Below are 26,856 nucleotides of genomic sequence, written 5' to 3' on the forward strand. Positions count from 1 at the left end.
TAGATCAGATCTAGGTAAGGATGGAAGGAATTTAAATTGCCCTCTAACCCAAACCTATTTTTTTCCTGATTTCACCAAGGTTAGAAGCGTCTGTGAAAGCTGCTCATTGCCCACGTTTTTGTTCACTTGAGTGAGGTAACAAAAATCTTCTCTCTGTCCAAAGACTGGGCTGAGCAGCCAGCTCTTCAGCTCAAGTAACAGCAGTCAAGAGCAGAAGTGTTTGCAGTCGAGAGTAGCCATTGATCAAAGGGGAGGATGGCAAAATACCTGCGGGCCACTGAACATTTCCAGTAATTTGGCTACGGCCAGCTGTGACTGCTAATTAGAGACTTTGTGTCATTGACCTGCTATTAAAAGGGAAGGGAAATGGGTCTGTTTACGATTGTTGCATTTAGTTCCACTTATGAAAGGAGCAACTGCTTCTCGTGGCTTTTGCCAAGCGTGTTGCACATCTGACGCTGCACCCAGCACTGGCAGCGAGGGGGTATGGCAGTGCTGGGGGGCAGCGAGGGGGCACGGTGGTGCTGGAGGGCAGTGAGGGGGTACAGCAGTGCTGGAGGGAAGTGAGGTCTCGGCAGTGCTGGGGGGCAGTGGAGTCTCGGCAGTGCTGGGGGGCAGTGGGGTCTCAGCAGTGCTGGGGGCAGTGGGGTCTCGGCAGCGCTGGGGGCAGTGGGGTCTCGGCAGTGCTGGGGGCAGTGGAGTCTCGGCAGTGCTGGGGGCAGTGGGGTCTCGGCAGTGCTGGGGGCAGTGGGGTCTCGGCAGTGCTGGGGGCAGTGGGGTCTCAGCAGTGCTGGGGGCAGTGGGGTCTCGGCAGCGCTGGGGGCAGTGGAGTCTCGGCAGTGCTGGGGGCAGTGGAGTCTCGGCAGCGCTGGGGGCAGTGGGGTCTCGGCAGTGCTGGGGGGCAGTGGGGTCTTGGCAGTGCTGGGGGCAGTGGGGTCTCGGCAGTGCTGGGAGCAGTGGGGTCTCGGCAGTGCTGGGAGCAGTGGGGTCTCGGCAGTGCTGGGGGGCAGTGGGGTCTCGGCAGTGCTGGAGGCAATGGGGTCTCGGCAGTGCTGGGGGCAGTGGGGTCTCGGCAGTGCTGGGGGCAGTGGGGTCTCGGCAGTGCTGGAGGCAATGGGGTCTCGGCAGTGCTGGGGGCAGTGGGGTCTCGGCAGTGCTGGGGGGCAGTGGGGTCTCGGCAGTGCTGGGGGGCAGTGGGGTCTCGGCAGTGCTGGGGGCAGTGGGGTCTCGGCAGTGCTGGGGGCAGTGGGGTCTCGGCAGTGCTGGGGGCAGTGGGGTCTCGGCAGTGCTGGGGGGCAGTGGGGTCTCGGCAGTGCTGGGGGGCAGTGGGGTCTCGGCAGTGCTGGGGGCAGTGGGGTCTCGGCAGTGCTGGGAGCAGTGGGGTCTCGGCAGTGCTGGGGGCAGTGGGGTCTCGGCAGTGCTGGGGGCAGTGGGGTCTCGGCAGTGCTGGGGGCAGTGGGGTCTCGGCAGTGCTGGGGGCAGTGGGGTCTCGGCAGTGCTGGGGGCAGTGGGGTCTCGGCAGTGAGCTGGCAGTTCAGCTGGACTACGAGCAAGAAACCTGTATTCCTGTGCAGTAGTCACGCAGTCTCTCTCATGTGCACGTACGTATCAAACTCAAATTAAATTACTGTTTAAAGGGGAAGGAAATCCAAGGTGCTTTTGTGTCCCTCCTCAGCCATCAGCACTGCAAGCGCGGCACAGTCAGAAGCCATGAGCCTGTTTTCCCCCAGAGCACGCAGATGTCAGAGTGGTGTGGGCAGTGGTTCAAGGTCATAACTTCACGTGCAAGTTGGCATGTTCTCCAGGTTTGGTGAGCCACGCGTTTCCATTTAAAACACATAAGTGATAGTGCTGGTGCGTTTGTATGGCTGTAGGATCTAATGCTTTTACAGCTGCCAGGTGTCAAGAAATTTTATGTAATAACAATAACAATAAACACAACATGATTAGTTTCTGTAACCCTCAGCCTAAGCAGGTCTTTGTGCTAGATGAAACCCCATGTCTGCTCTCTATGCCGGTGTGTCACATGCTTGTTCCAAGGTATGAAAATTAAATTTAAAATCTCCAGTTACTGTCCTTAATTCTGCAACAGCAAGTGCAGATGGGGAGAAAGGTTTTTCACCCCAAAAGCTATCCCCTTCCTCTGCTCTCAGGCATAAAAATAAATGAGAGAAATAATTTCTTGTCTCATCAAGAGAGACACGTTGGGGTGGGGGGGTGGGGTGTGTACCTTACCCTAACACTAACTCCTCAAATGGATCTTCAGATGAGATGAGCCCACTGCTAATTTCAAAACTGTGGGACCAGCAAACAGAGATCAGATGGGAGAAATGGGTTTTCAAATTAAAACCCCTACTAACTCAAGGTGTTTTGGAATCCAATCTCCTGGGAATTTCTTGTCAGCCATGTAGAGTTACCTTTTTTTGAAGGATTTTGAGGTTGCTTACCTATTCCTGGTTTGCTGCTCTCCGGATGATCAGATCTTGGCTGCAATCGTCTGCAACACTTGTTTAAAGCTAGCATTTTGCTTCATTTATTTGGGATTTTATTGCTCGGCATGAAAAGATGGGATCAGCTAATGCAAACGTAAGCCAATTATTGTAGCCTAGTACCAGCAGCTTGGTTTGGTTTGACACCACAGTTGAAGTTGAATGTACAATGTCAAGCCAGAGGGAGCGAGGCACGGGTCGGAATGTTCTCCAGAGAGCACCACACAGGAGCACTGAGGTGTTTCTGCAGAAGAGGATGTTGCTGCTCAAGAGCTGTGTCCAGCCTGGCAGGCAGCTCGAGTGGGTGATCAATTAGCAGTGACGGCAGTTGTGTGCAAATGTGCATGTGGGAGAAGCCCCTCTGGCAATAGTGAACCTCAGATCAGAAACCTGGGCTGTGTTGCAGGCTGAAATTACCTTCTCAGGATAGGGTTGGAGACCTCCACCGTGGGGGAGGAATGACCAGGTCACCTTAGTCATCCCTAATGAGAAATTGCACAACTCTTGAGTCCTCAGTAGTTTTCTAATAAACAGCCCAACAAGCACATCTTCCTTTGGTGGATCCCCAGGTGGATCCCTAGTCACATGGGTGTAGAATTTGCTGTTTGTTACACATGAACATGTAGCAAAGCATCTCTTAGAAATGCCAAAATAACGCTGATTTGATGCAGAAAGGTTCAACTGAATGTCATATGCTGCCTGTTTTGACAGTACATTTTCACATGTATCATGTGAAACGGCACTTGTTCACGGTAAATGAACGCAGGCATTGCCTAGGACTTTGTAGGCAGGTTGTACCCTGCCCTGGGGGAAGAGGAGGGAGGGCTGCATCACCCAGCCAGGCTGACTTGGTGCTTTGGCCACATGGCAAACAAAAACAACTCCATAGAGATTTTATGCAAATTGCTTCAAGAAGGGTTAGAAATATGATCTGGAAATGACAAACTAGGGAGAAATGACAAACTAGGGACTAATCATGTGAAACTTGCAAATGGAAAGAGATATTTTGGCTAAGTATGATATGGCTGTAATTAAGATACGGCTAAGTACCTATGCTGAAAAGCCCTACTGAGCATTCTGTTTAATACATTTGATGTTGAGCAGGTGAGCCACCAAAGGTTAAAATGAATAATCTGAGTAATAAATGCTCTTGTAGCCAAAACATGGAATTGAACCAAGAGAAAGCATGAACATGGTAGCCAGGCTGCTGTAACCAGGGCTTGGAGCGCTGCTGCACTCTCTGCAGGCCTGGGGACCATCAGTTCTTATTTATCTCCTGGTTACAGGGGAATGTTTTGCCAGATCAGACCCTCAAAGAACAGGTGGGATTTATCCATGCAAAGGCAGACACCTGCATCTCAGTGAGGTTCTGGGTTCCTAACTTAATCCAAAAGAGGAAGAGATGTTTGTAAAGCACTGTCCATCTGACCTATCCAGATGTTTGATTTTGAGAAAAAATTCTGCTTAGGCACGTTATTGCATGCATGCACCCACATGAACACATGTGCACACACAGGCACAGGCACATACTTTCTCTGCCTTTTTCTGTTGCTTACAAAACAGGTCTGGGTGATCAGCTGAGATGCAAAAAACTATAGGTCAGGCACCAAAAGTTGAACAGATGAACGCTACGTTGCATGGAGCTGTGGCAGCAGCATGTACCCAGGAGGGAACATTTTTTCCCTGCGTGGCCCTGCTCAGTGCTTTGCTTGCATCCAAGCAAGCTCCCAGCCCTCAATTTAATGGTACTAGGAAGGGTTGTTCTAACTTCTTTCATAGGATAAGGAAAAAGGGAATTCTGAGACAGGATCACCATCTCTCTTTCTATGGGTGACTCACACCCATTTTTTCCTATTGCCCTGCTCCTTCAGGTGGCTAAATGGGTGATACCAGTGTTAATGAGCAGTGCTGGGCATTGGGTCGGTATGTGCCAGTCAGGGCTGATGAGCCCTGGATGGAACGGAACATAGCCTAGAACAGAAATGGGGAGCAGAGAGGAGCCTTTTGGGGTGAAGCCCCAGCTCAGCAGGTCATCAGGACACTAGCACTGGCACCATGTTGGGCTTGGGTACTGGCCCCGCTTCGTGACTCCAGTCCAGAGCCTGGCATCAATTTTTAAAGTATTTAAAAGCACTGAAAGGTTGTCTGCACCTTGCTGCTAATGAGATTTCAATGTAAAATAAAAGGAACGTTGTCCTACACAGATTAAACTCGCTCCTGGGTTATTTTTAGCTTACCTAAAGTCTTTCAACCCTTTTGGAAAAACTCATAAAAATTCATTTCTACTAAAAGGATGTAACTTCAAAGAAGTCATATGCATTAAATGTCAACATGCTTTACTCATTATAAATTACAGTATCATTAAATCTAACATGAGTTAAAATGAGAAAGATTTAATTTCACTATCTTTAAAATGAAAGCTTTTTAGCAAGGCAATAAACTTTGCTTTTAAAATAATTTTGAAAGTAAAAGTTGGTATATAAGCTTATTTTACACCGTATCATATTTATATATAATAATAAAGGTAAAAATGTAACACTCCATTGTTCTTAGGGAGATGTGGAAATAGTAGCTTACTTCTGCTCATTTTACAGCCCTCTTTGGATACACTTCTAATTTAAACTATGGAAACTGAAAACGTTCCTTTAAAACTGGTTGTCATGGTTATAAAATCCCGAAAGATATTATGTGCGTCTGCATCTGCTGAGGGAAACATTTATGGCATGATTTAGCTGGGGGGCGGGGGGGGGGAGCAACCACCCACCACAACCCATTTTCAGACTTGCTTATTACATTACTTGAATATAATTCATCACCCTTCCCAAAAAGCTTCAGAAAGGATTCTCACACATTTTTTACTGCATGCAGTTCATTAGCAAATATCATATGGTGAGGGGTTAGTTCCGTCAACTTCCTACAGGTCGGAGGTTTTTGTGAGTTTGTTTTCTTTAGTTGTCTTTGTTTCAAGCAAGATTAGCCGAAAATCTCGTGTGCTAGACGACCAGTGTACATGGGCTGTCACAGCTGATGGGTTGGACTCCTTCCATTATTTTTTTCTCCCTGTTACAGTTAGAAAGTCATCTGGCCAGAATAAACAAAGCAACCTCAAAACTGCAGGTCAAACCACCCAGGACAAAAGTCTGCATTTCTTGAGGGAGCTGAAAAAAGATAAAGGAAAAAAAGACAAAAAAGGGTGAAAAAAAAAAAAGAGAGAGAAAAGGAAAGGGAGAAAGGGAAAGGGAGACGGGAAAAGGAAAGGGGAAAGGGAAGGGGAAGAAAACATCACCTTACTAAAGGAAAACTGAGACGTTTGTGAAGCCATCACACTCTCGTATGCTCCCAGGATGAATTTCCCCAACCTTTTGAAGCTGTAGGTTTATTAGAAATGAGTCTCTGCTGGGCCAGGCCTTATCTGTTCCTGGTCTGCCCATGTCTCAGGAACTATTGTTCAGCACTTTTCATTTTTCACTAAGAAACGCTGATTGCTTAGACAATTAAAAAATTATGCTGTGAAAGACTGAAGTAGCCTTTTTTAATTTTTAGAAGGAAGGAGAAAGACAAAGGGTGGGTGATCTGGTGGCTGGAGGAAATGTCTGCAGCTCCTGGCCCTGCTTCACAAAGTAAATAGAAGATAAGGAGGATGAGGGCATTTTGGAAAAATAATACACTTTGTGTTCTCAGACTGTGAACCACAAATGGGATTCAAAGGTTCTGCTTATACCCATTGATCCAGGGCTTTTCCTATTAAAAAATTGCTGCTGGAGAAGGAAGTTTGCCGTCCCAAGCATGAAGCAGAACCCTTCTGAGAAAGTTTGGAAAATAACAGGCTAAGCTGGTTCTGAAAGGCTGTGGGTATTTCCAGACCCTTTGACTTTCCTCCACCCATGAAACCAGAGATACAATTTTTCACTTTATGTTTCAGTGGAAAATAATTACTAATGAATATTTTCTACACTCCCAACAAAAGCCTGTAATTTACTGCATCTGAATGAAAAAAAGATAAGAAACTGGAGAAGAGGGGGAGCATCAGGGACAGAATTATGCTTCTCTGTTCTTCTTGCTACTTCCTTTCCATCTCAACAAATGCAAAATCTTGCCACGATTTTTGAATCCCTGGATGTGACTTCTGATTGTTCACATGCTGCATGATCACAGATTTGCCTTTTCTCTTGCTGCCTGTTGAGTGAGACGTGCTTTCCCGTGTCCGCAGCACCTAGCCCTCGCCCAGGCCCCGCTCAGCCCAAATGGCTGAAATAAATCTGAGACAGGGCTGCACCCCCTCCCCATGGCCAGTCCCACGGGCACCTTCCTCCTCTGCTGCAGGGTACTGCCAACTTGTGGCGTATTGAAGTGGGGTCTTTGAATATTACAACACACATATATATATATATATTGTGCTAATATGTCCAAAATCTCCTCCCATGTTGAATAGTGCCTGTTCTGCAGTCTTAGATCGCGCATATCAATATATTATTGTTTAAGCAGTGTCTATATCACTGATTTATAATCCCACCCTAATGCCTATGTATAAATAGATGGCAAGACTGATGAATGCATCAAGTCTGCCCGGCCATCTATTTTTCATCTCAGTTCTATTCCTTGCCTGTGCTTTACTTACCTAGCAGGCAATAAAAAAATTCAATGTCCTTATCCAGCCTTTCCTTATTTCCCTGCTAATTATTAGTAAATAGACTTGGCAACCTGTTGGAGGGTCACCCTCTGCCCCACGCCGGGGCAGCGGTCTCACCTGCGCTCAGCTGAGACAGACCATCACACCGCCCTGCTCCCTCCAGGGGCTGATGACAGGCCGCTTCACTGCAATCAGATTAATTTGGACGCGTGTTACTTTCTTAGTGAAAATGTCACAGAATTACAGAGGAGAGAGACGGAAGAGGATTATTAAATTGGTCGGTCCATCTTCCTGCCAATCAGTGCCAGTTCCCGACAATGCACACTCCTGGCTCTGCTCCAGAGATATTTTCAAAGTGCCTGGTGATGTGCTGCTGGCCCCTGCCCTTGAGGGCTCTTCACAGCCAGCACCATCCCGTGTCAGGAGCACTTAGCTGGCCGCGTGTCCTGCACCTGTGCTTCGCTCTCCTGTCTGATTGCCGTTCCCCCTCATTTATTCCCATTTGCAAGCGGCACAAGCATACTCAGAAGACCTTCCTCCTGTTTGTTAAAGGAGGTGTTGAGTAGCACTAAGCCTGGTAGCAGCATTTGTGAAGACAGCAGCTCTGGGGTGGCATACTTGGCTGTTTCTCAGAAAGGTCACCTCAATGGGGGGTTTCCAGCTGATGGAGCTGTGCTCTCCTTCATGCCAATAGGATGAGATACAGATTTAGACCCTTTGCTGCAGTATTTAACCTACCCTAGACTTCTTACCTCTAACCCTCTCAGTGAGAGCCTGTTTTCAAAGAACGCTGTAAGTTGTGCTGGTCTAATGAGAAATAAACCCTCCATGTGGTCTGTATAAACTGGGAATTCTGGAAAATGTCTATGATATTTGGGTGTCTTTGAAAGTTAGTGGGCTAGCACAGCACTGGGCCAAACGTGGCCAACTTTTGTTCTGGCCTGACCGCACCAGTCATTTAGGTGTGGGGTTGACAGTGAATTTCCATGACTCGCTGCAGAAATGGTTGGACTGTCCCCAGTGGTGGCCCATTCAAGCTCTCAGATTGCTTTTCCACCCTGGGAGCCAGAGATGAGCCTTCCAGAAGCAGCAACCTGCCTCTTCTGATTTCAGGTACTCCCGTCCTTGTTTCAGCATCCCTGAAAATCAGAAGGGGAGCAAATAGGTTTGTAGAGAAAACTTAGGTTTGGAATCTCTTTGTCTGTTTCTCTCATGCAGAATCACAGGTTAGCTTTAAAACTGTGCCCTGAATAGGGAGTGAACATGTGCTCAGCTCTCTGTCTCTCTTGCTTAGAGGGAGCAACAGGCACTGCTGATGGTAGTGGGAGCTCTTGGGAGGGTAGCAACGTCCGTGAGAGCTGGACAGCAGCAAGTGACTTGCAGGCACAGGGCAAAACAAAGAGGTGCAGCGCCTGGCAGACGTGAGCCGGGGAGCTTGTGGAGACAGGAGCTGTCACACAGATTTGTGCCTTCTTGCTGGTTTAGTTATTGGGCACTTCCAAGCAGAGAGACTTGTCATTTGCAGGGGAATCATAGAATCATTTAGGGTGGAAAAGTCCTTTAAGATCATTAAGTCCAACTGTAAATCCAAGACTGCCTTGTCCACCACTAAACCATGTCCCTACAACCCACAGACCAACCCATTGGCTTTTCTCTGAAATGTGCTTTTAAAAACCCTGGGCAGAAGCACACCTTTCTTCACAGGGGAGCTCCATCTGTGGCTTCCTTTCCAGCAATAAAAAAAAAATCCGTATGTCCTTTCTTGACACATGCTGCCTTCACTCCTCCTGAACATGTTCTCCATGTGTAGAAGAATAATAGATACTACCAATGCACCAAACTTTTCCCTTCGTGATCTGCATTTTAAGAATCTTTCAGCCAGCCCCTCATAACATGTTCACAGAAAGCTTTTGGCAGCAACTCTAAAAATAATTTTCTTCAAGTCTTTTGCAAATGGGCTCTTCATTAAGAACAGTCTGGATGTACTGTACATGTTGCTCTTGAAGCCTTGTGTGCTGTCTCTAAATACTGCGTTTCACCCCCAGGATATGTATTTGCAAAGATGCAGGAAGCAATGTTTCCGTGCCTGTGCTTGTACGGCACAACGGCAATTTATAACCATCAGCCCAGGACACTAATGACAGAAGGGTCTCCTGCCTTAGCCCCTCTTATTTGGGTAATGGGGACAGATAAACTCATCCAAAGGGCTTCAGTGAGCTGGAAGAGCCCTGTGTCTTGCCCATTGTGGGGGCTCTTTAGCAGGATCAGGTTCCAGTTTGGCATCCTCAATGAGGTGCCTGAATTTTACATGAGATAATAAGTAAGAAGTAGAGTAAGAAAGACTCTTGGCAAACATCAGCAGATCTTGATGTTCTGCATACCCATTTTTGATGGCAGAGGAAGTAAGGCAAGTACTTTGCTAGTGTCTCTAGCATTTCTTTATACAGCACAATTTATTTGTATTTCATTCTATAAATACGTGATACATTTGTATTTGTTTGTCAACCTTTGATGAGGAGTGGTTATGAGCAGGAGAAGTCATTCACAAATGCCTTGCAAGGCAGACCCCTGTTTCCCACATCTGAACTAAGCAATGAGGATGTGTTTCTTCTGTCTTTCTATCTAACCAGGGGCAGAAAATCATCTCCAAAAAGTTGTGGCAGTGGCTGCTGAGCAGCTGCCGGTACTGGCAGTCAAAAGCACTGAGCAGTGCTGCTACAGAGGTGTTTGAAGAGACAGATTGCTGCATGTGAGCTCAGTGTAGCTCTTCATCTATCTGCCCTATGCTGCCCAAACACTTCAAACAGCCCACCCTCAGGCCTGAAGGACCAGCCTGCTCATGTCTGAAGGTAACGATCTATGAACTTTCTCAGGTGTAGCCAGGTGAGCAAGAAACTATACTCAGGCAGACCTGGATAGATGGAAAGGCCAGGAGAGTGAGGTGGTCAAGGTGGCCCCAAAACTAGCTGACATCAGTGGCATCTCTCTCTTTATCCATTTTCTGAGTTGTGCAATAAAAAAGTTCAGGTAGCTTCCAGTGTCTGGCTCAATCTGTGCTCTGAAGTGAGCAGCTGTTTTAGTTCTATGCAGCAAAATTAGCCACTGAAGAATTTCCAGCATTCAAGTACTTGCTCACTCTGTCTTCATTACTTCACCTAATCAGAAGTGTAAGATGATTTTAGCCTCACTCTCTGCCAAATAACATAACTGTGGACAATTAGGAAAAACACTTTTGTCAGAAGTTGCCTGTAAAGGGTGCACTGATGTGACGAAGGAGCCGGTCTGAAGCGAGCCTCTGTCCCTGCCCCATGCTCCTGGCCCATGATAGCTTATACACATTATTTATAGCTGGATCCTAAATCAGTGGGAGCATCAGCCCCGGAGAATAAATCTTCAGCCCAGTGTGCTGGATGGTGCTCTCATAAAGGGAATAAAATGTGCATATATATTAAATCATTTCCCTGGCTTTCAGGGGCAAGCAGAGGTAATATGCACAGGTAAAGCAATCTGCAAAGTGAAATGGGTGCTTTGTCTCCCCCAGAGCCTCAGCAATCTCGGGGACTGATCCTACATCTTGGCCAGCATCCTTACCACTTGTAGGGGTACAAGCCACACCCTGTCTGTGGGCATGGAAGGTGTTTGGGATGCTGGTGAGGACCAGTCCCATGGATAACGACAGAAGGTGCCAGCTTGCTCAAGCACAGCTGCATTACTGCACAAACCAGTGTTGTCAGACAGTCCTGCCAATAGATCCACTCTTTCTTCATCCTTCAGTCTCCCTCTGTCATGCCTGGCAGCTCCCTTTCCAGTTTGGCTCTGAGGGCAGGGATGCACAGCCTTGACATGGTCCTGAACGCCCACTTGGAAAAAGCTGCTGCACTGATGCTGCCAGCTTCCAATCTGGCGAAAGCCAGCCCTAATTACAAAAGACAAGCAGCAGGAGCAGTCTTTGCCACTGGGTTTTCAGTGACAGAAATGATGGCCTGTTGTACCAGTGCCTGCCATGAAGGTTTTAAGCTGTCCTCCCTCCTGTGCTGAGCGTGGTGTCTCCTCACCGCAGCTGAGGATGCTGAGAGTAAGTGCTCAGTGAGTCAAAAAAAGAAAGGGTCAGCAATGAATATTTTTCACAATAAACAGAAAACACTTTCTCCCCAGAGACCCTGTCCCTATGGAAACACCTGTCTGTGGACAGCTGGATTTGGGTGTTTTACCCTGGTACCATCACTGCTGTCACAAAGCCTGTATGATCTGGGTCAAAGCCACTTGCAGGGGAATGGGAAAAAGGCCACCAATTTCCACATGCTTTGGTTTCTGAGCTGAAGGGGCAACTGTGGCTTCAAGAACATGTCAGCAATGTGCTTATGTCAAAAAAGTCACTGGCACCTTGGCACAGGTGGTTCTCTGGGGCATGCCACTTGTGACAAAGCTAATGATGTAAGAAGCAAAGGGAAGGAATGTCTTAGAAATTATTTAGATTTCCAAGTGAAACACTTCTGCCTCTACCCCACCCTCCCAAACTTCTTTTATATTTGGAATGTAATTAACATATTGATTTGTATTTTTTTTTAAGCAAAGGTATGCATTTGCACCAAATAAAATGGAACATTTTATGAACAAAAGGTAATGAGTAAATATTTACTATCCACTTAGATAAAGTATTCCCTCTTCATCATAATTTGCTTGGGAGAGGGAGTTAGATGCTACGGAAGTTTTATGGATGAGATGCGTGCCCAGCTCAGCTTGATTTATTTCCTATTGTCTTCATGCTAGTGAGGAGGAAGGTCAAGTGTTGTTCCTACTGCTTTGTATACAAGCTCTATTCTAACAATAGATTTATGCATCTCCCCCATCCCCAAGCCTCCTAAAAGTAAGATTGTTTTGCTCACTAATCTCAACAAATTGTGTCCTGCTTTGGCCAGGAAAACAAGAGCTACTGTGGTGCCAGAGCTCAAGACAAGTAATTACACAAACACACAAGGTCAATAAAATGCACTTTTTATTTTGTATCAATGAAAATATAGCCACATGTAAATAAAGACGTGTGGAAAAAAAAAATCAACATTGATCCTCCCTGAAGAAGTACAGTTCATTGTGCTAAAACCCATAATCCTTTGGGTTAGAAACAGTTGTCTGCCAATGCTTTAAAGTGACCTACATTTTCCTTGTTGTTGAATTTTAGCAAACAGAAAAAGTGCAACAAGAAGCTCGCTACCGATTAACCAATTCCAATCGACCACAGGTGGCAATGTCCACAAGTGACAGGGCAGTCACGTTTAACCAACACATTCCCACGCACTCCTCCTCAGCAGTCATGCCAGTGGTCGAGGGAGCATTCGCTCTGTATGAACTGATGGGTCATTTCCAGTAGAAAGATGGTCCTTTCTTGATGTAATTCATGATTGCTTTGCAGGATTCTGATATGGTAGCAGAGGTGCATTCCTTTTATAGCTGTTCAGTTTCAAATGCTTTATTATTTTTTTTCTCTAGGTTTTTATAAGCTTCCTGCTGTCAAAACACAGTTCTCAATTGCTTTTGTAGAAATAATCCTGAAAGGCAGAGGCATTTTAAATCCCCCCAAATCCTCAGTATATTAACAACAGCAAAAAAGATAGCTGGGCTTTTCAAAAATATCATCAATAACATGAATGTCATTTGCATTGGCTAGTGTACAAAGAGCAGCAAGTAGTAATAAAAGAAACATTATCCAAGCAATAACCCTTTCCCCCAATTTCTCCCTTGCAAAAAAAGAGTTTTCTCAAAATATTTTTCCTCCCCGCAGTCCAGTGTCTGTGAATCACATACATTCAAAAGCTGCAGTTACTCCATAGATCAGTTTTTCCAACATGAGCTTTTAAAACCACTCGTTTTGCCCAACTTCTCCATGAGGGTTGCACAAACACAATTATACCAGCTGGTGCTTTTTCAGCTAATGGGACACCTTGAAATTTGAAATCACAACTGAGGACCTCAGGTAAAAAAGGAGGCTTTAAAGCTTATTAGGGTTTGCTTGGGAAGAAAGTCCTGCTAACATTAGTGGAACAATTCCCACAAACCAGGGATTAGCGCTGCAGGACCGTCCCTGTTAGGTGCTCAGGGGTGCAGAGCGAGGTGTCGCAGCACAGGAGTGGGGCAGCGAGTGCTGGGCTGGCAATACAAGGCTGCCTGCTCCCACAGAAACTAAAAAAAAAAAAAAAAAAAAAAAAAGAAGTATTGGCTATGCAGCTGCATTTCTGCAGGGAAAAAGAATGAGAAGGCAGGTTATGCCTAGGATGGGTGCTCAGCACAGACCCTGTGGGTACCTGGCCAGGGTAGACTGGGGTGTTTTTTTAGGTTCAGCCTCTTGTGTGCAGGCTTGTCTAGCAGCTCCTGCTCAGTTTAGTTGTCAGTTGTCATTTGGGGTGAGGGGAACACTTAAGAAAAAAAGCTGGGAAAACAGTACAACGTTTTGACTGCAATGAGATCCTCTACGATGACAATTCATTTAGAAAAATCTCCCCCTGCCACTAATTGTGAGGATACTGCGAGCATACTGTTACAAGGACACTTCACCAGACACCACTGCGGAGGTGGGGTGAACAGAGAAGTCTGCAAGATCATGCCCACCCCTCGTCCCTCTTTCCTCCCAGTATCCCCAGGTTTTTCTTCATTTAAGATCCTAGGATGACTAGTTGCCTTAACATAAGTGGGAACCCGTAAGCCCAAAGAGGTGGGGGAGGCAGGGCAGGAATCCCAAACCCCATGCCAAAACTCCCGTGGCCCCCATGGAGCCAGGACATCCCTCTCCACAGGCTGGTCCGGGGTGGGTGATACACTTCATGCAGTCCCATGCGAGCTGCTCCTTCCCTGCGTGATGCTCTGCTCCACTCCAGGGGTGGCCAGACATGAGGAAACACAAACAGGACTCAAAAGTTGAGCACATCAGCCTGTGCCTGAATCAGCAGCACTCAGATACAGGGCTGCAGGGCAAGAGTCAGTGCCTCACAGGATCTGCCGCGCAACCTCCTGTCTTTGTCATCCTCTCTCTCTGTGGTAGCAATAATAACTTTATTTTTAACTGTGCTGCTCCCCAGAGAGAGTTTGCACAGCTTATGTACATATCTGGCTTGTACAAAGATATTCTAGACAGTCATGAATTTTGAGCAGTTACTTTGGATGGAAATTACTGACAGTTCAGACATGGAGAACAAGTCATTTGGATTCAAATATGTATTAATTAAGAAGTGCCCTTTCCCTGATCGGTTCAGCTGATTTTTATGGCAAGTCACCTTGCTGTCCCAATCTTCCAACACATCCTCTACATTTCTGCCTGCGTTCAGCATGCAGCATTTTGTAGGGCGTGAAATCTTGGACCCATTTGCATTAGACAAGGGCCTGAAATTAAAATTCCAGTACCCGGAGTTCTCGGTTTTGAGAAAGCTCAGCCCACGCTGGAACTCACTGTCCTGGTCCCTCTGCAAGAACTGGGTTAGAGTTAGAGAAATTAATGGAAAGATTTCCACTGACCTTAATAAGAACATTTACACAAGATGCTTGAAGTCTGAAAATATTTACCTTCCAAACGAAGAACACAATTTCAAAGTTCTGCTGAGACCACTTTACTGAACCTCTCAGTCGCTGCCTGGTATTTAAGCAGGACATTAAAAAATAAGCCTGAACTACAATTCCTATTAGCATATTATTTCTTCTGAACATAAATAGCAAAACAGATCATTATCTCATTAAATCTGCTGGTGCAACATTAGTTAATGAATCTTCTCATTTCTACATGTTGCTAGCCTAATAATCTGGGCAAGCAAAAAGGAAGTCAAGGAAGGAAAAGCAAAAGAAAAAGAAATACAAATAAAATAAAAAGAAAGAAAAAAAGGAAGAAGGAAGGAAAGCAAGAAAGAAAGAAAGAAAAAGAAGAGAAAGAGAAAAGAGATAAACAAGGGAATCACTGCTTTTCATTGCAGAAAACCCTCTGCTTTGTATTATGTGGCTTTCAAAACACACAGAAACTAACATGAGATATGCAGACACACTTGCATGTACAAGCCCCAGCCAAGTGCTATACGCATAACAGTAAATAGGTATGTAAAGTTTATGAAGCATATCATGTCCTAATTCACGTGAGAATGGTTTGCAATACTAATGGGATTCTGTTACGCAAACTGTGCTGATAAGGCGTCGGAGCTTTAGACAGTCAGCAAGTGTATTTTTACTACTGGGATATTTTCTGGAAAAAAACATGGTGATCCTTGATCTCCACTGCACCCCCACCAGCCGCAGGTCCCTTGTGGTGTTCCATGTCCATTACAGGGCCACCGCTTTCTTAACGGGCAAGTATTCAACAGCCAGTGACAGGCGAGGAAGGGAACAAACCTGTGCTATGACAAATACTGCAGTACCAGCTTTAGGAGCGTCTTTGAATCAGTGTGAAACTAGTGGCAGGGGAAATACATTGAGGTTAGTTGTGTAATTTGCCCGTGCTAGTAAAATAGTGCCAACTATTACATTTGAGGAAACATGTTTTGCATCCAAGTTTTCTGGAAAAGCCGGTAAGCCAGTTCTGCACTCCACAGAAACAAGCCTTAGCTCCCCTTGTCTGAGTACAGGGATTTTATTGGGACAGTTGAAAGGTACATTTACAGAGTTGCTTTGCACTTTAATGTTAATGAGCCCTTTCACTGGTATCAATAAATTCTCCCGCTTACATGTTCAGCATTCCTTTGGCATGCATTGCCAGATTAATCCTTTATTGTCTTTCTGGTAGCTTGCTCAATTCCCACAAGGCAGATTTTTAAAACCCAAATCCTGCCTTATTGCTAGCTACTGCTTTTCCCACTCGATAAATTGAATTTACCACTTGATAGAATTATGCAGCTGGTGGCACTCAGCCCTTCCTTTAAGCAAAAAAAAAAAAAAAAAAAAGTGGTTGGGAAGCTACAGAGCATCAACAGGCAGTAGGAAGAGTTGGGAGGTGCCACTGCATCCTTGCAACCACAGTCCTTTTCCAAGAGCTACATCATGGGAGGACCCTGCAGAACCAAACCTCTTCTGTTACTGATTGCAGGGGAAGGACATTCACACTGATGTACTGATGACCCCAAAGTGAGGAGCTCTTAACAGGCCGCAAGTACAATGGGTTGTTGGTATTCAAAAGCTAGGTTTAAACTACTAGTTTCGGTGACATTTCAGCTCTGTAATTCTTAAGTACTGCCTGACTGAGCTTGTTTGTAATGCCAGACCTCCTAATTATACCTAAAATAAAAAAGAAAAAAAGAAGCTGTTACCAAACAGCACTTGATGCTACAAGTGAAGAAGGCAGTAATTAATCCTGCAGGGACAACAGAGGACTAATTAGAAGCCGAGCAGAAATTTTGTTTTGCTTTAGAACAAAAACAACTTCTTCCATGAGAGCTCAGGTAAGGCACCCAATTTACACACTGAACTGTGACCTCCAACTAACAGTTCTGGCAGCAGCCCTGGCTACGACTGGATTCCCAATTGATCAGTCAGAAAGCGCAGTGTCACCGCACCGCTCCTCACCTGCTTGCAATGAGCCATGCGTGTCCTCTCCTGCCTCGTCAGCTGGAGGAGGTGGACACCAGCACAAAAGGTTTTTTTTTCCCTAGGAAAACAAAGTGGTGACAGAGAAAAGAGGTGCAACGACTCAGGAAATTCTTCTGAAGCCAAGCCCAGGACAGGAAAGTGCCTTCATGTCCTCCACAGAATGCACAGAAATGTAGAGCAGAACCCTAGGATCTGCCTGAGGAAGTGGACTGCTACTAGCATGGCATGGCATCAGTGCAAAGTGCCATATCAGTGCAAAGTGCCACCTGTGGTGAGGGTCACCTGTGGTGTGACGAGAGGAGGAAACAGAGGCAACAGTCCCACCTGGCAGATGCTGGACTGAGTGTGAAGCTGGTGTCTTACTTGGGTTCCTCTTCTCAAACTCCCTCATTAAAACCCACAAACACTCTGCTATTCTACAGAACACCATACTGTTCAAGATTGTACAAGAGCCATAAAAAAACCAACCAAAAAACCAAGGTTTGTTTAATGAAATAATGCACTGAGAATTGCAGAAGGCTTGCCCTGTTGTTCTTGTTTAATTTGGAGACTTGCTGCTAAGCCACAGATTGGGAAGGATTTTTTGAGTAACGCTCTGAGGCATCATGGATATGGAGGAGGCTACAGACTCTGGAAAAAAAGCTTTCCGGTTAAATCCAACAAAGCCAGGTGTTAACCTTGGAATGTGCCTAGAAAAGCAGGGAATAAGCCTGGGAATGGGGCTGGGGCAGACTCTAGGCATGTGATGGGCCCCATGGAGGCACTCAATCCCCTGGACAAGCCCAGGCCATTTCAGCAATGGCTTCGACACACTGACAGTGAGAGGAGCTGTCTGAATCCAGTGGGGGAAAAAACATCTCCAGATCCTGCCCACTAACGTGAAAACTACTTGCCACTGCCCTTCACATGTTTCCTAGAGCCTTGGATGTGCGTGTCTGCCAAGGCGACACTGAAAACCAGCTCAAATGCTATTGATTTTTTTTTGTTGGCATTTTCAGACACTGTCATCACTCTTCACTCAGCTGGTGAAGAGGTTGGAGAAGGGAGTGGCTGTTGCCAATGCATCCATGTTAGCCCACCGCTTCCAGAAACGGCATGGTCACTGAGACATTTTTCTCAGTGTTTGGCAGCCAGTGTGGATGTTAGCTGATGCCCAGTGAAGGGCTTCATTTATTTATATACTGTAGTTTTAGAATATGCCAAATTTCTATGGTGTCTGCTTGATGGGTATCAGCTCTTAGAAATATTTGCTATCTTGAAAATTGGCACCACATTCCTCAGTACGGTATTGAAATTGAAAACCAGAAAATAATGTAACATAACTATGAACCTTCAACTTTTACTTCATCTCTATTTGTGCTATTAAAACCTACAGAATCACCAAATGATAAAACAACATAGCTTGGCAGGGTCCTTTTGGAAATCATTTGGTCCAACCCCCACCCCACTCAAAGCAGGGCCAGCTTCAAATGCATACATACATACATACATACATACAAGTCCATACACTGGTGCTACACGGTTTGGATACTGTACGTCCCCTTTCGGACAGGTCTTTGGCAGGCTAGAAGAGCTTTGGCTCTCCTGAAGGCCACATTTCCCCTAAGGGCATCTATATTTGAGTATCCTCTAATGGCCCTGCCTCGTCCCACAGCCGTCACCCCAGAAAGGGCTGCCAGCTTCATCCTTAAATGCCACCTGAAGGAACAAGGAGTCTGCCAACTTCCAAATAAATAAATGATGAAAACACCAACAGCCGCTATGCAAAGACTAGTAGGTATTGACTGCAGTGGAATACTGTCACCATTTTTAGGCACCGTTCTTTACCTCCTCTCTGCCAGCTCTCCCCCCTCCCCTCCCACTGCACAGCGCAAAGTGGCCTGGGCAGCCGCCTGATGGCTCGGCACTCTCTACCTTGGAAGCGCTTCACTACAATTTTTCTCTTTGTTGAACATTTCCAAGCCTTGGCCTCTTTCCACTGCATGATGCAGCTCAGCAATAGAACTCCCAACATCCTCAATGTCCCAGAGCAGCCGCAGATCCCAAACAGATGGCAGTCTTTCACTGTCCCTAAATTGACCGTTGACTCCCCTCTGTTGCCTTAGCATCGTGCATTATGATGAAGAGCGTCTCAAGTGCTATGGACCTGTGAAAATGGGGGTCCATGGACTATCCTGTCACGCCACTGGGGTAAAAAGTTAAAAACTTGATCACCACAGGCGAAGAACTGAGCATCTGGTTGTTTTTATGGAGCTCCCATTAGCAGTTTAGGAGCTGAACACTGTTTGTGGCCACGTGGTGAGACATTTCAGTGTTCCCTGTACAGTCATACCTGCATGAAAGTGCTTCTGTGCTGGAAAGGTGGTGAGCGGTTCCTTTGAGAGGCACCTTTTTATACAAACGAGATGAGGCTGGGAGCTCGAGTTATGGGTTGGATTCACTTCATTTACCCTCCAGCAGTCTACAAATCAAGCATCTAATTCTCAAGTCATTACTCCACAGTAAATGATGACAGATTGGCACCTCCAGAGCACGATTTATCCCACCTGTCCAAAACACCCATCTTAAATGGGCCAGATCTGAGTCCCTGGTCCAAATGGGTAGGTATAGATACATACGGTGTGTTTACACATCTTCTGCAGGCAGGCAGAAGTATATTCTGCCATTGCTCAGTCTGAACCAAATCTGAACCAGGTAACATACAGTCATGACTGCAGGCGGGGGGCGAGCTGAGCCCAACCTAATACAAAATACTTTTTACAGGGCTTTTAACTAAGGCTAATTGATGTATTCGTGGCGGACAGCCAGATACAGAGTTGGTGCACACCGATAGTCTCAGACTGTGGGCCAAGCAAGCTTACATCTCCAAGCAGAAAAATAATGAAGAAATGCACTGATCTGCTTTACATACAATGGATAAAAAGGTTGTGAGAACATTGCCCCAGATGCCTGGTTCCACCTGCCTTGCATGAGAAGGATGATTAACATAACATAATAAATTAATAGAATTTATCTATCATGGCCTGGTTAAACCCTTTCTGAATGCTTCTATCATTTGAGTATTCAAAATCAATATAGGCCTTCTTGTCCCACTGTGCAATACAAGGTCAATTTTCTGTATGACTAAACATACCCTCAGTAAGGATGATTTTATTTTGTTAGTCATTTGTTAGATATCACAAAGCTGATTTTTGCACAATATTCTTTATGTCAGTAAGAAAATTTGCTGCTTTTCTACCAGAAATAATGTGGACTTCTTGTCTATTTTAGCTCTATTCAGCACCTTGCTTTAAGAATGTATTTAATTTTGAAATGCACTATAACATATTAAAACCAACAAAGCACGTAGAGATCATGTGATCCATTTGTACCAAAAAAATAATGGGAAAGTTATAAAAACTATTCCCAAATGTGGAAATCTAGCTGGATCAAACTCTTCCTCCCTGTAGGCTCCATGGGAAAGCACTGCTCTGGCAGCACAGACATATGTGAAAGACTGGGGCCATCCAGGAAAAATGAGTGTCAACTTTTCTATTGCCTGCCTTAAATTCCCTGAAGGATATCAGTGCTGATGCAGAAGTGCCAAGAAAAATGCAAACTGCTGCTGTTTAGTGCTCCCAGCTCTCACTGCAGCTCAGGATGGGAGAGTCACAGAGCCCGAGCTGCCATGGGGAGATGCCTTTCTCTAAAAGAATCCACTCCTCAAACCCTTGGACAAGTACCTTGACAGCAGGACTATAAAGATTTATAGATCCTAGAGACCTGAAGATATGTGCTAACACAGGAGCTTCTGGTACAAAAAAAGATCTGATACAAGCCTTTAGACACAGCCTATTAAAAACAGTAACAAAACGTGTTAAAACCCTTTTCTGTAGGAAAATGGTATTCAAACACTTTTAAAAAAAAAAATGGTAGCACTTTGGTGCCAACTCACTTAGGAAAAAAATATTTTAACAGTCTGTCCAGTTCGGACACCCGAAAACATAGGTTTGGGTTTCCTAAATGCTCAAAATCCAAGTAAAAAAGTGTCAATTCATTATAATATATTCCTTTGCCTCTTCACTCCCAAATTACATATTAAACCTTTGGCTTTTTATTTTCCCTTCCAGTTTAGGACACCTTTTTCCCCCAAATGCTGCCAAGCTATTTCATGAGCACAACATCTGTTTTCTGACCCATGCAAATGACGATGTCTGTATAAGGGTCTCAGTTACTTCCAGAGCGACTGCTCATGGCTTGCAAATAGTACAACATTATTTCTGCAGCTGCCAGTTCTCTAAAATTGTCCTGGGATCCAAAATACAATACAATTACCAGATTCAACCTTCAATTCACACCTAACAGGGTTGCTTTCCATGTGGCAGTAAATGAAGACCAAATTTGAATCTAGCAATGAGCCCAAAGTTTGGTGCTGGCAGCATTGAGCCCCTACAGTCGCACTACTTCTGCAGAACAGAGAAAAGAAAAATGGGCAAAGCTTAAAGTTGTCACTTCCAGAGTCAGCTCTGCTCTAACCCCTGTCCCCTGGCAAAGACAGAAAGATGGAAAAAAGAATTTACAAATACACATTCAGAAAAACTGAATCTTCACTAGTACAATTAATTCTTTTCCGCAATTATCCTGAAGTGCTGTTCTAGCTCGTCTATGTAATGTTACACAAAAAAAGCTATTAAAGGTACTCTAGTTCATTTGCTTTGGAAAGCGTTTACTTTTCTGTACATATTTTATTTCTATTCCAAAGTCCAGAAAGACAAAATCCACTTGTGTGCAGATAAAACGCTTTGAACACACAAAGCACACGTGCTAATAATACTGTCACCAGCGTGTGGCAGGAACATCTGTGCAACGTACGGCTCTTCCAGGAAAGGAAAGCATACAGCCGAGAGGTCCCTCCACAGGCAAGTAGCTGCTTGAGAACTGGCTTGGGTGGAAGAGACACCTTTGTGTCCTTATTGCACTTAATGACTACAGGTGGCTGCTTTCAGTCAAGCCTGAACTACAAGACTATGACTCACTCATGCTTCTTTAACTGCAAAGGAATGCCCCAGCTGGCTGCACGCTCGACTGCAACATGCAAAACCGCGAGGGGACAGGAAAGCTGAACCAATGCCCCAGTAACCACTCCATGAAACAACGTGCAATGCTCCAATCATGAAATTTTGGAGGCAAAGAGCTTCAGAATTGTCCAAGCCAAATTTGGAGAGCAATGGCTACCAGCGCCAATCCTGCAAATCGGTCCTCTGGCTGCAGTCCAGCACACAGGGCACGGGCCAGCCCACCTGCAGCCTGCCTCTACGTTTGCAAGGTACCCATCAGGCTACTGCCTCGTACAAGGTACAGGCTGGCTCCACGGAACTTCCAATGGATGACAGTGGAATATCAGAGTCTAAGCAGCACTAGAAGTGGACCTGGAAACACCGTATTTGTTTCATGAACTTGGTATTTTTACACTATTTATAGCTTTTAGCCACTACACATTTTAACCAGTCGAGTTGCACTTGAACTGTAATAGACATTCCGGGCTCAAACAATTTTCATGGTCAGATTAATCCTATTACATGTTCTCTCACAATAAAGTGGCACAAAGTTACACCTGACTTACAAGATAAACCTAAATAGAGATCCCTTTGCATGCCATGCAGTTCTATCTAGAACTAGTATCAGTTACAGAGAAAGAAAAGAAGTCCTTCACAAAGGCAGAGGAATGCCATTAAGGCTAAAGCTTTCTAACAAAGTCACCCCCGTTACCCTGCTGGCTCTTTTGCAGCATCACATCACAGCAAATCCATGCATTCAAAGAACTTTACCAAAATCTGCACCCCAGACAGCCTGCATGACTCAGCTATTCACTGGGCAGCTCCGGGTAGTTGCTTTCTTCATCAGCAATCCAGGTCAGGCAAGAATATTCAAAGCCTGGCACTGAAATTGTACCCACGTCTGTACATACTCCAGCAGCCTGCGGCAACCCTGTAACTCCCTAACCCCATAACCCCCCCTATTCCTTCAGAGTCCCAGGGTGGGATTTAGAGTAGGACCTTGAAGGTCCTGCTGCTTTGCAAGTGCAGTTTGTCCTTGCAGACCAAAGCGTGGTTGCAAAGTTACAGATTTGCACTTGTGCCAGAACAGCAGCTGCAGAACACAGCTGAAACTTCTGACAGCAGCCAGTGCAGCTGTGGAAAAATAGAATGAGCAGGCAGCCTAACCACCAGACTTTGGGAAGAGCTGTCCCTTTTGGTGGCTTTTTATCCTTCCCACCCCCCATCAATAATTTCCTAAAGAAAGGAACTGGAGGAGGGGCAGAAACAGGATAGAAAGGAAACAACAAATGAGAAAGTCCATCACCTTCCCGAACCCCGCTGCGAACTGACACAACAGAAGCAATGACTTCTTTGGCTTGCTTATAAACTTTTAGGGGCTTACAGGTTTGGCTTTCACAGTAGAAGACAGGTTCACCCTAAGATGCAGGTTCTTAACTGTCCCTACTGCAAATGATGGTTTGTTTTGTTCATTTGTTTGGCATTTTTTTAGTTTTTCAGGAAGTGATTTAGTTCAGTTTAGTTTCCTAATGTTAAGTAATGGAGCTGGTACTGGTGGCTGGTAAGGATGCCCACTAATTACAAACATGTCTTTTATTTACCTGATTGATAGTGATGCCTTGTGGTATACTGTTTTACTCCAGGCACTTCTGAAAATATAGGATCTTGATGCAAGAGGACTTAAACAGTGTGGAGCAGAAATCCTTCTTTGAAGGAGCCGTTGCACTCTGCTGGGCTGCCCTCAAGCTGTACTGGTAAACAGCTCTGAAGCTGTGATGACCATTTCTGCTGTGCATCACATGTACCTGGATTCAAAACCAGTGCAAACAGAGAGGGGGAAAAAAAAACCAACAAAAACCATCCCACTCAGGTGCAGACTCAGGCAGAGTCCAAAACTTCAGCTCCAAACAGGAGAACGAACAGGATCCAGTGCAAAAGTCTGCCCTGCTGCAGCCCTGCGAAGCCAGCAGCGCCATGTCAAGGGTGATGCTCCAGCCTAGGAGGTGGAGATGGAGTCTGAGCAAGGTCCAAGACTAGGAGATGCTGATGGGGGCCAGCTAAGAGGAGGGTCAGAGCATCTGACACAGACCTAAAGGACTCAATACATGTTCTTGCTCCTGCTCTTGAAGCGTGCCCCTGCCATGCACTGGAACCTTCCACAAGTCCAAGACAAGAGCAGTGGGCAGCACCCTAGGGAGGACTTCATCTTCCCCACACTTACCCACCACTCTCTCACACAAACACTATCATCCAGGTGCCTCGGACTAAAGGGAATTTCATCCTGACCAGTTATTTTCTTTCTCAAAGGCAGCTGCAGACAGATAACTGTCCTCAGAAAAGAGAGTAGAGGGGAATTAACTGCAGCCTTTTAACTTCAGGCTTTCAAACCTGCTCACGTGGTTCCCGAGGATCCTAAGATTGCTCTCTCCCTTGCTTATGCAAAGTCTTTCTGCCAGAGGCAATGTAGGGGACAGCAGGAGAGCAACCTCAGCACAAACGGGACATCTTAATGAAGATACTGACAGAACCAGACACCATCGCTGAGTGCTGCAAAGAGAATCTACATAATGTTACTCTAACAGTTCAGTAAAAATGGCATCAGTAAAAGGAGGCTTTCAAGAAAGAAGTTACCCCCAAACACTCAAGGAGTGCAGCTAACAGAGTTTCTGTTAGTTTCATTTTGTTACATAAATCACCGTTATTATTTCTTACTTATGATGTTAAAAGAGCAGGAGAATACTTGAAATAAAAGGCTGTGCATGCACCATACCCACATGAATAAATTCCAGTGATCCACCCCAGCACCAGACATGGTGCACTTCCCTGGCCACGGAGCTGAGCCCTCCCTTTAGGAGGAGTAAGGGAATTTATCACCAAATATACAGTATATTGTAATGGAACGAATCCAGGAAACAATACTAGTTGGAGTCTGAATGCGTCCTCCACGTCACGTTAATCTACTGCTTAACTCGGCAGAAAAGACAGTGAGGAAATAAAAGCTCAATTCACCCAGCCTGAGATCAAAACTGTCATGGCAATATTGGCAGGTTAGACCCTGATTCTTTAAATAGTACATTGCCTTTGTTAAACAAAAGTCATTCTTTTATTACATAATAGAGATTATAAATAAATGTAAAGTGTGCATGCAGTCAACTGCATATTATACAAGCAATATCTATGTTAATAATTGTTTTCTTTGGCAGGCCAGAATCCAGCTGGACATGCAATATTTACATATCAAAACCCTTGGTGTGTTCAAGTCATATTGGATGCAAGTGAAAATATATATGTATATATATTTACTGTATACACACACACATATATATGTATAAAGGTATATATACACCTCTGCATATATACTGTATACATATATACACACAGGTATATGCTAAAAGTGGATTTCATCTTTTTCTGATTCAGGTGATGCAGGCCTTGAAACACTAAAAATATCCTGACAGGGTATCTGGGGGTGCCGCTGGGGTGATAAATGAGACTTGGGGGAAGAGATCTGGGGTACGTTCTTTTCAGACAATATTTTTAAAATTTCTGCCACCTGCTTCTCAAGGGCAGCCATCCTGCTGCTTAGCAGCTGGATATCTTCTTTGAGTTCGTGCTTGACTTCCTGCAGCGTGGTTTGTAAGGCCTGCTCAGGAATAGGGTAGAAAGGATGCCTAGCGTCAGCCTGAATGGGGCTGTGCTCCAGGGGGCTGCGAGTCTCACCGGCTTTATCCAAGCGAAGGTCACTTTTTGTTATTCCGCTGTCACAAGAGTCTGTTTTCCTCAGTGGGTTTTTATTTACACTGTTCTCCGAGTCATTGCACTTGGGGTCATCAGACAGCAACCCCATGGACTCAGCCTTCGTGACGTTGTTCCAGTCCTCCTTCTTCTCCTCATGGGTCCCCATGGTGTTCTTCAGTCGAAGCCACCCTTTCCCATTCCCATTTTTCATTCGCATCGGACTGTTTACTTTGAGACATTTTTGGTCTCCATTTCCATTTGGCTTGAGCTCCATAGCATCCCTGTTGTTCTGCTTCACAGCCTCACTGGTTTTCATGTATGCCAGAGACGTCTGGATGGGGGTGATCTGAGACACGGTGACCACGCTGGTGCCTGTGATGGAGGCCCCATTCTGCACGCCCCGGCTTTCCACCTGAAGCTGGTTCCTTTCTGGGTCAATGTGGGCTGAGCCTTGATTACGCATCTCCTTTTGCTGTTTGAATTTCTGAAAGAGTTTCCGCACAGGGTGGTCCACAGGGATGCTCAGTGTCACCTCGTTCTTCTGGCGCAGGCGCTCCTCTTCTTCTTTCTTAACATCGCTGATCTTTCGGAAGATGATCTATGGGGCATAAATCCACAACAGAGTCAGTACACAAAAGAAATTGCGTATGGCAAACAGTAATGGGAGATGAGGAAACAGTATGGAGAGAACAGCCATTTCTCCTTCCTTTCTATCTTGATTTCTTGTAGTGAATTCACATGGAGCTGATCACGACACAGTAACCTCAGATATACGCCACAGCATAGGTAGGGTACATACAGAGAGAATCATAACATCATAGAATCATTTAGGTTGGGAAAGACCTTTAAGATCATCAAGTCCAACTGTCAACCCACAGACACACTTTCTTAAAAGTATAAAAGGTTTCACCTTCATTTTTGATGCAGAAGATAGAGCCTTGAAGAACTAAAAACATCCCAGCACCAAGAGAAGGAAAGAAACTGAATAAAGAGAAGCAAGCAAGTAAGCAAGAACCCAGATACTGTGATACCCATCTACCCATTACTCACACTCATACCTGCTCCATCACTATCTTTAGTACAGATCAAAAGGGAACAGTAATTCAGTGGAGACTACACAGCTACAAGTTAATTCAATGTACATACCCTTCCAGAGACTGGAAAATCCAAGTGTACTTACCACTTTCTAGCTGTGCTTATTGCTGCTAGTTTTTTAGAAGTGGCTGGAGGGTGCAATTAGGTTCCCCATGTACCATGTTGGGTGGCTTCACGCAGCAACATGAGCATTTCCTGGAGAGTTTATATGGCTCGTATGTGTGGGTGTACTGGGAGCATCATGAAGAAGCACCGTAACAAGCGGGTGTGACTATAAACCCCAGCACGATCCACCATTCTGTGCCACCATGCCAGT

At 45.3% G+C, this 26,856-nt stretch overlaps 1 protein-coding gene across 2 annotated transcripts in view; it reads right to left on the minus strand.

The window, feature by feature from the left end:
• Nucleotides 1-1,437: 1,437 nt before the first annotated feature.
• Nucleotides 1,438-26,856, minus strand: part of KCNH5 (potassium voltage-gated channel subfamily H member 5) — a 210,576-nt gene continuing 185,157 nt past the window's right edge. For both annotated transcript variants that reach the window (XM_080395853.1, XM_080395852.1), the window contains one exon: nt 1,438-26,043. In XM_080395853.1, coding sequence (XP_080251979.1) covers nt 25,096-26,043 — 948 coding nt within the window. In that variant the 3' untranslated portion in view covers nt 1,438-25,095. The remainder of the gene's footprint in view (nt 26,044-26,856) is intronic.

Source organism: Falco punctatus, assembly GCF_963210335.1.
Source record: "Falco punctatus genome assembly, chromosome: 7".
Lineage (NCBI taxonomy): Eukaryota > Metazoa > Chordata > Aves > Falconiformes > Falconidae > Falco > Falco punctatus.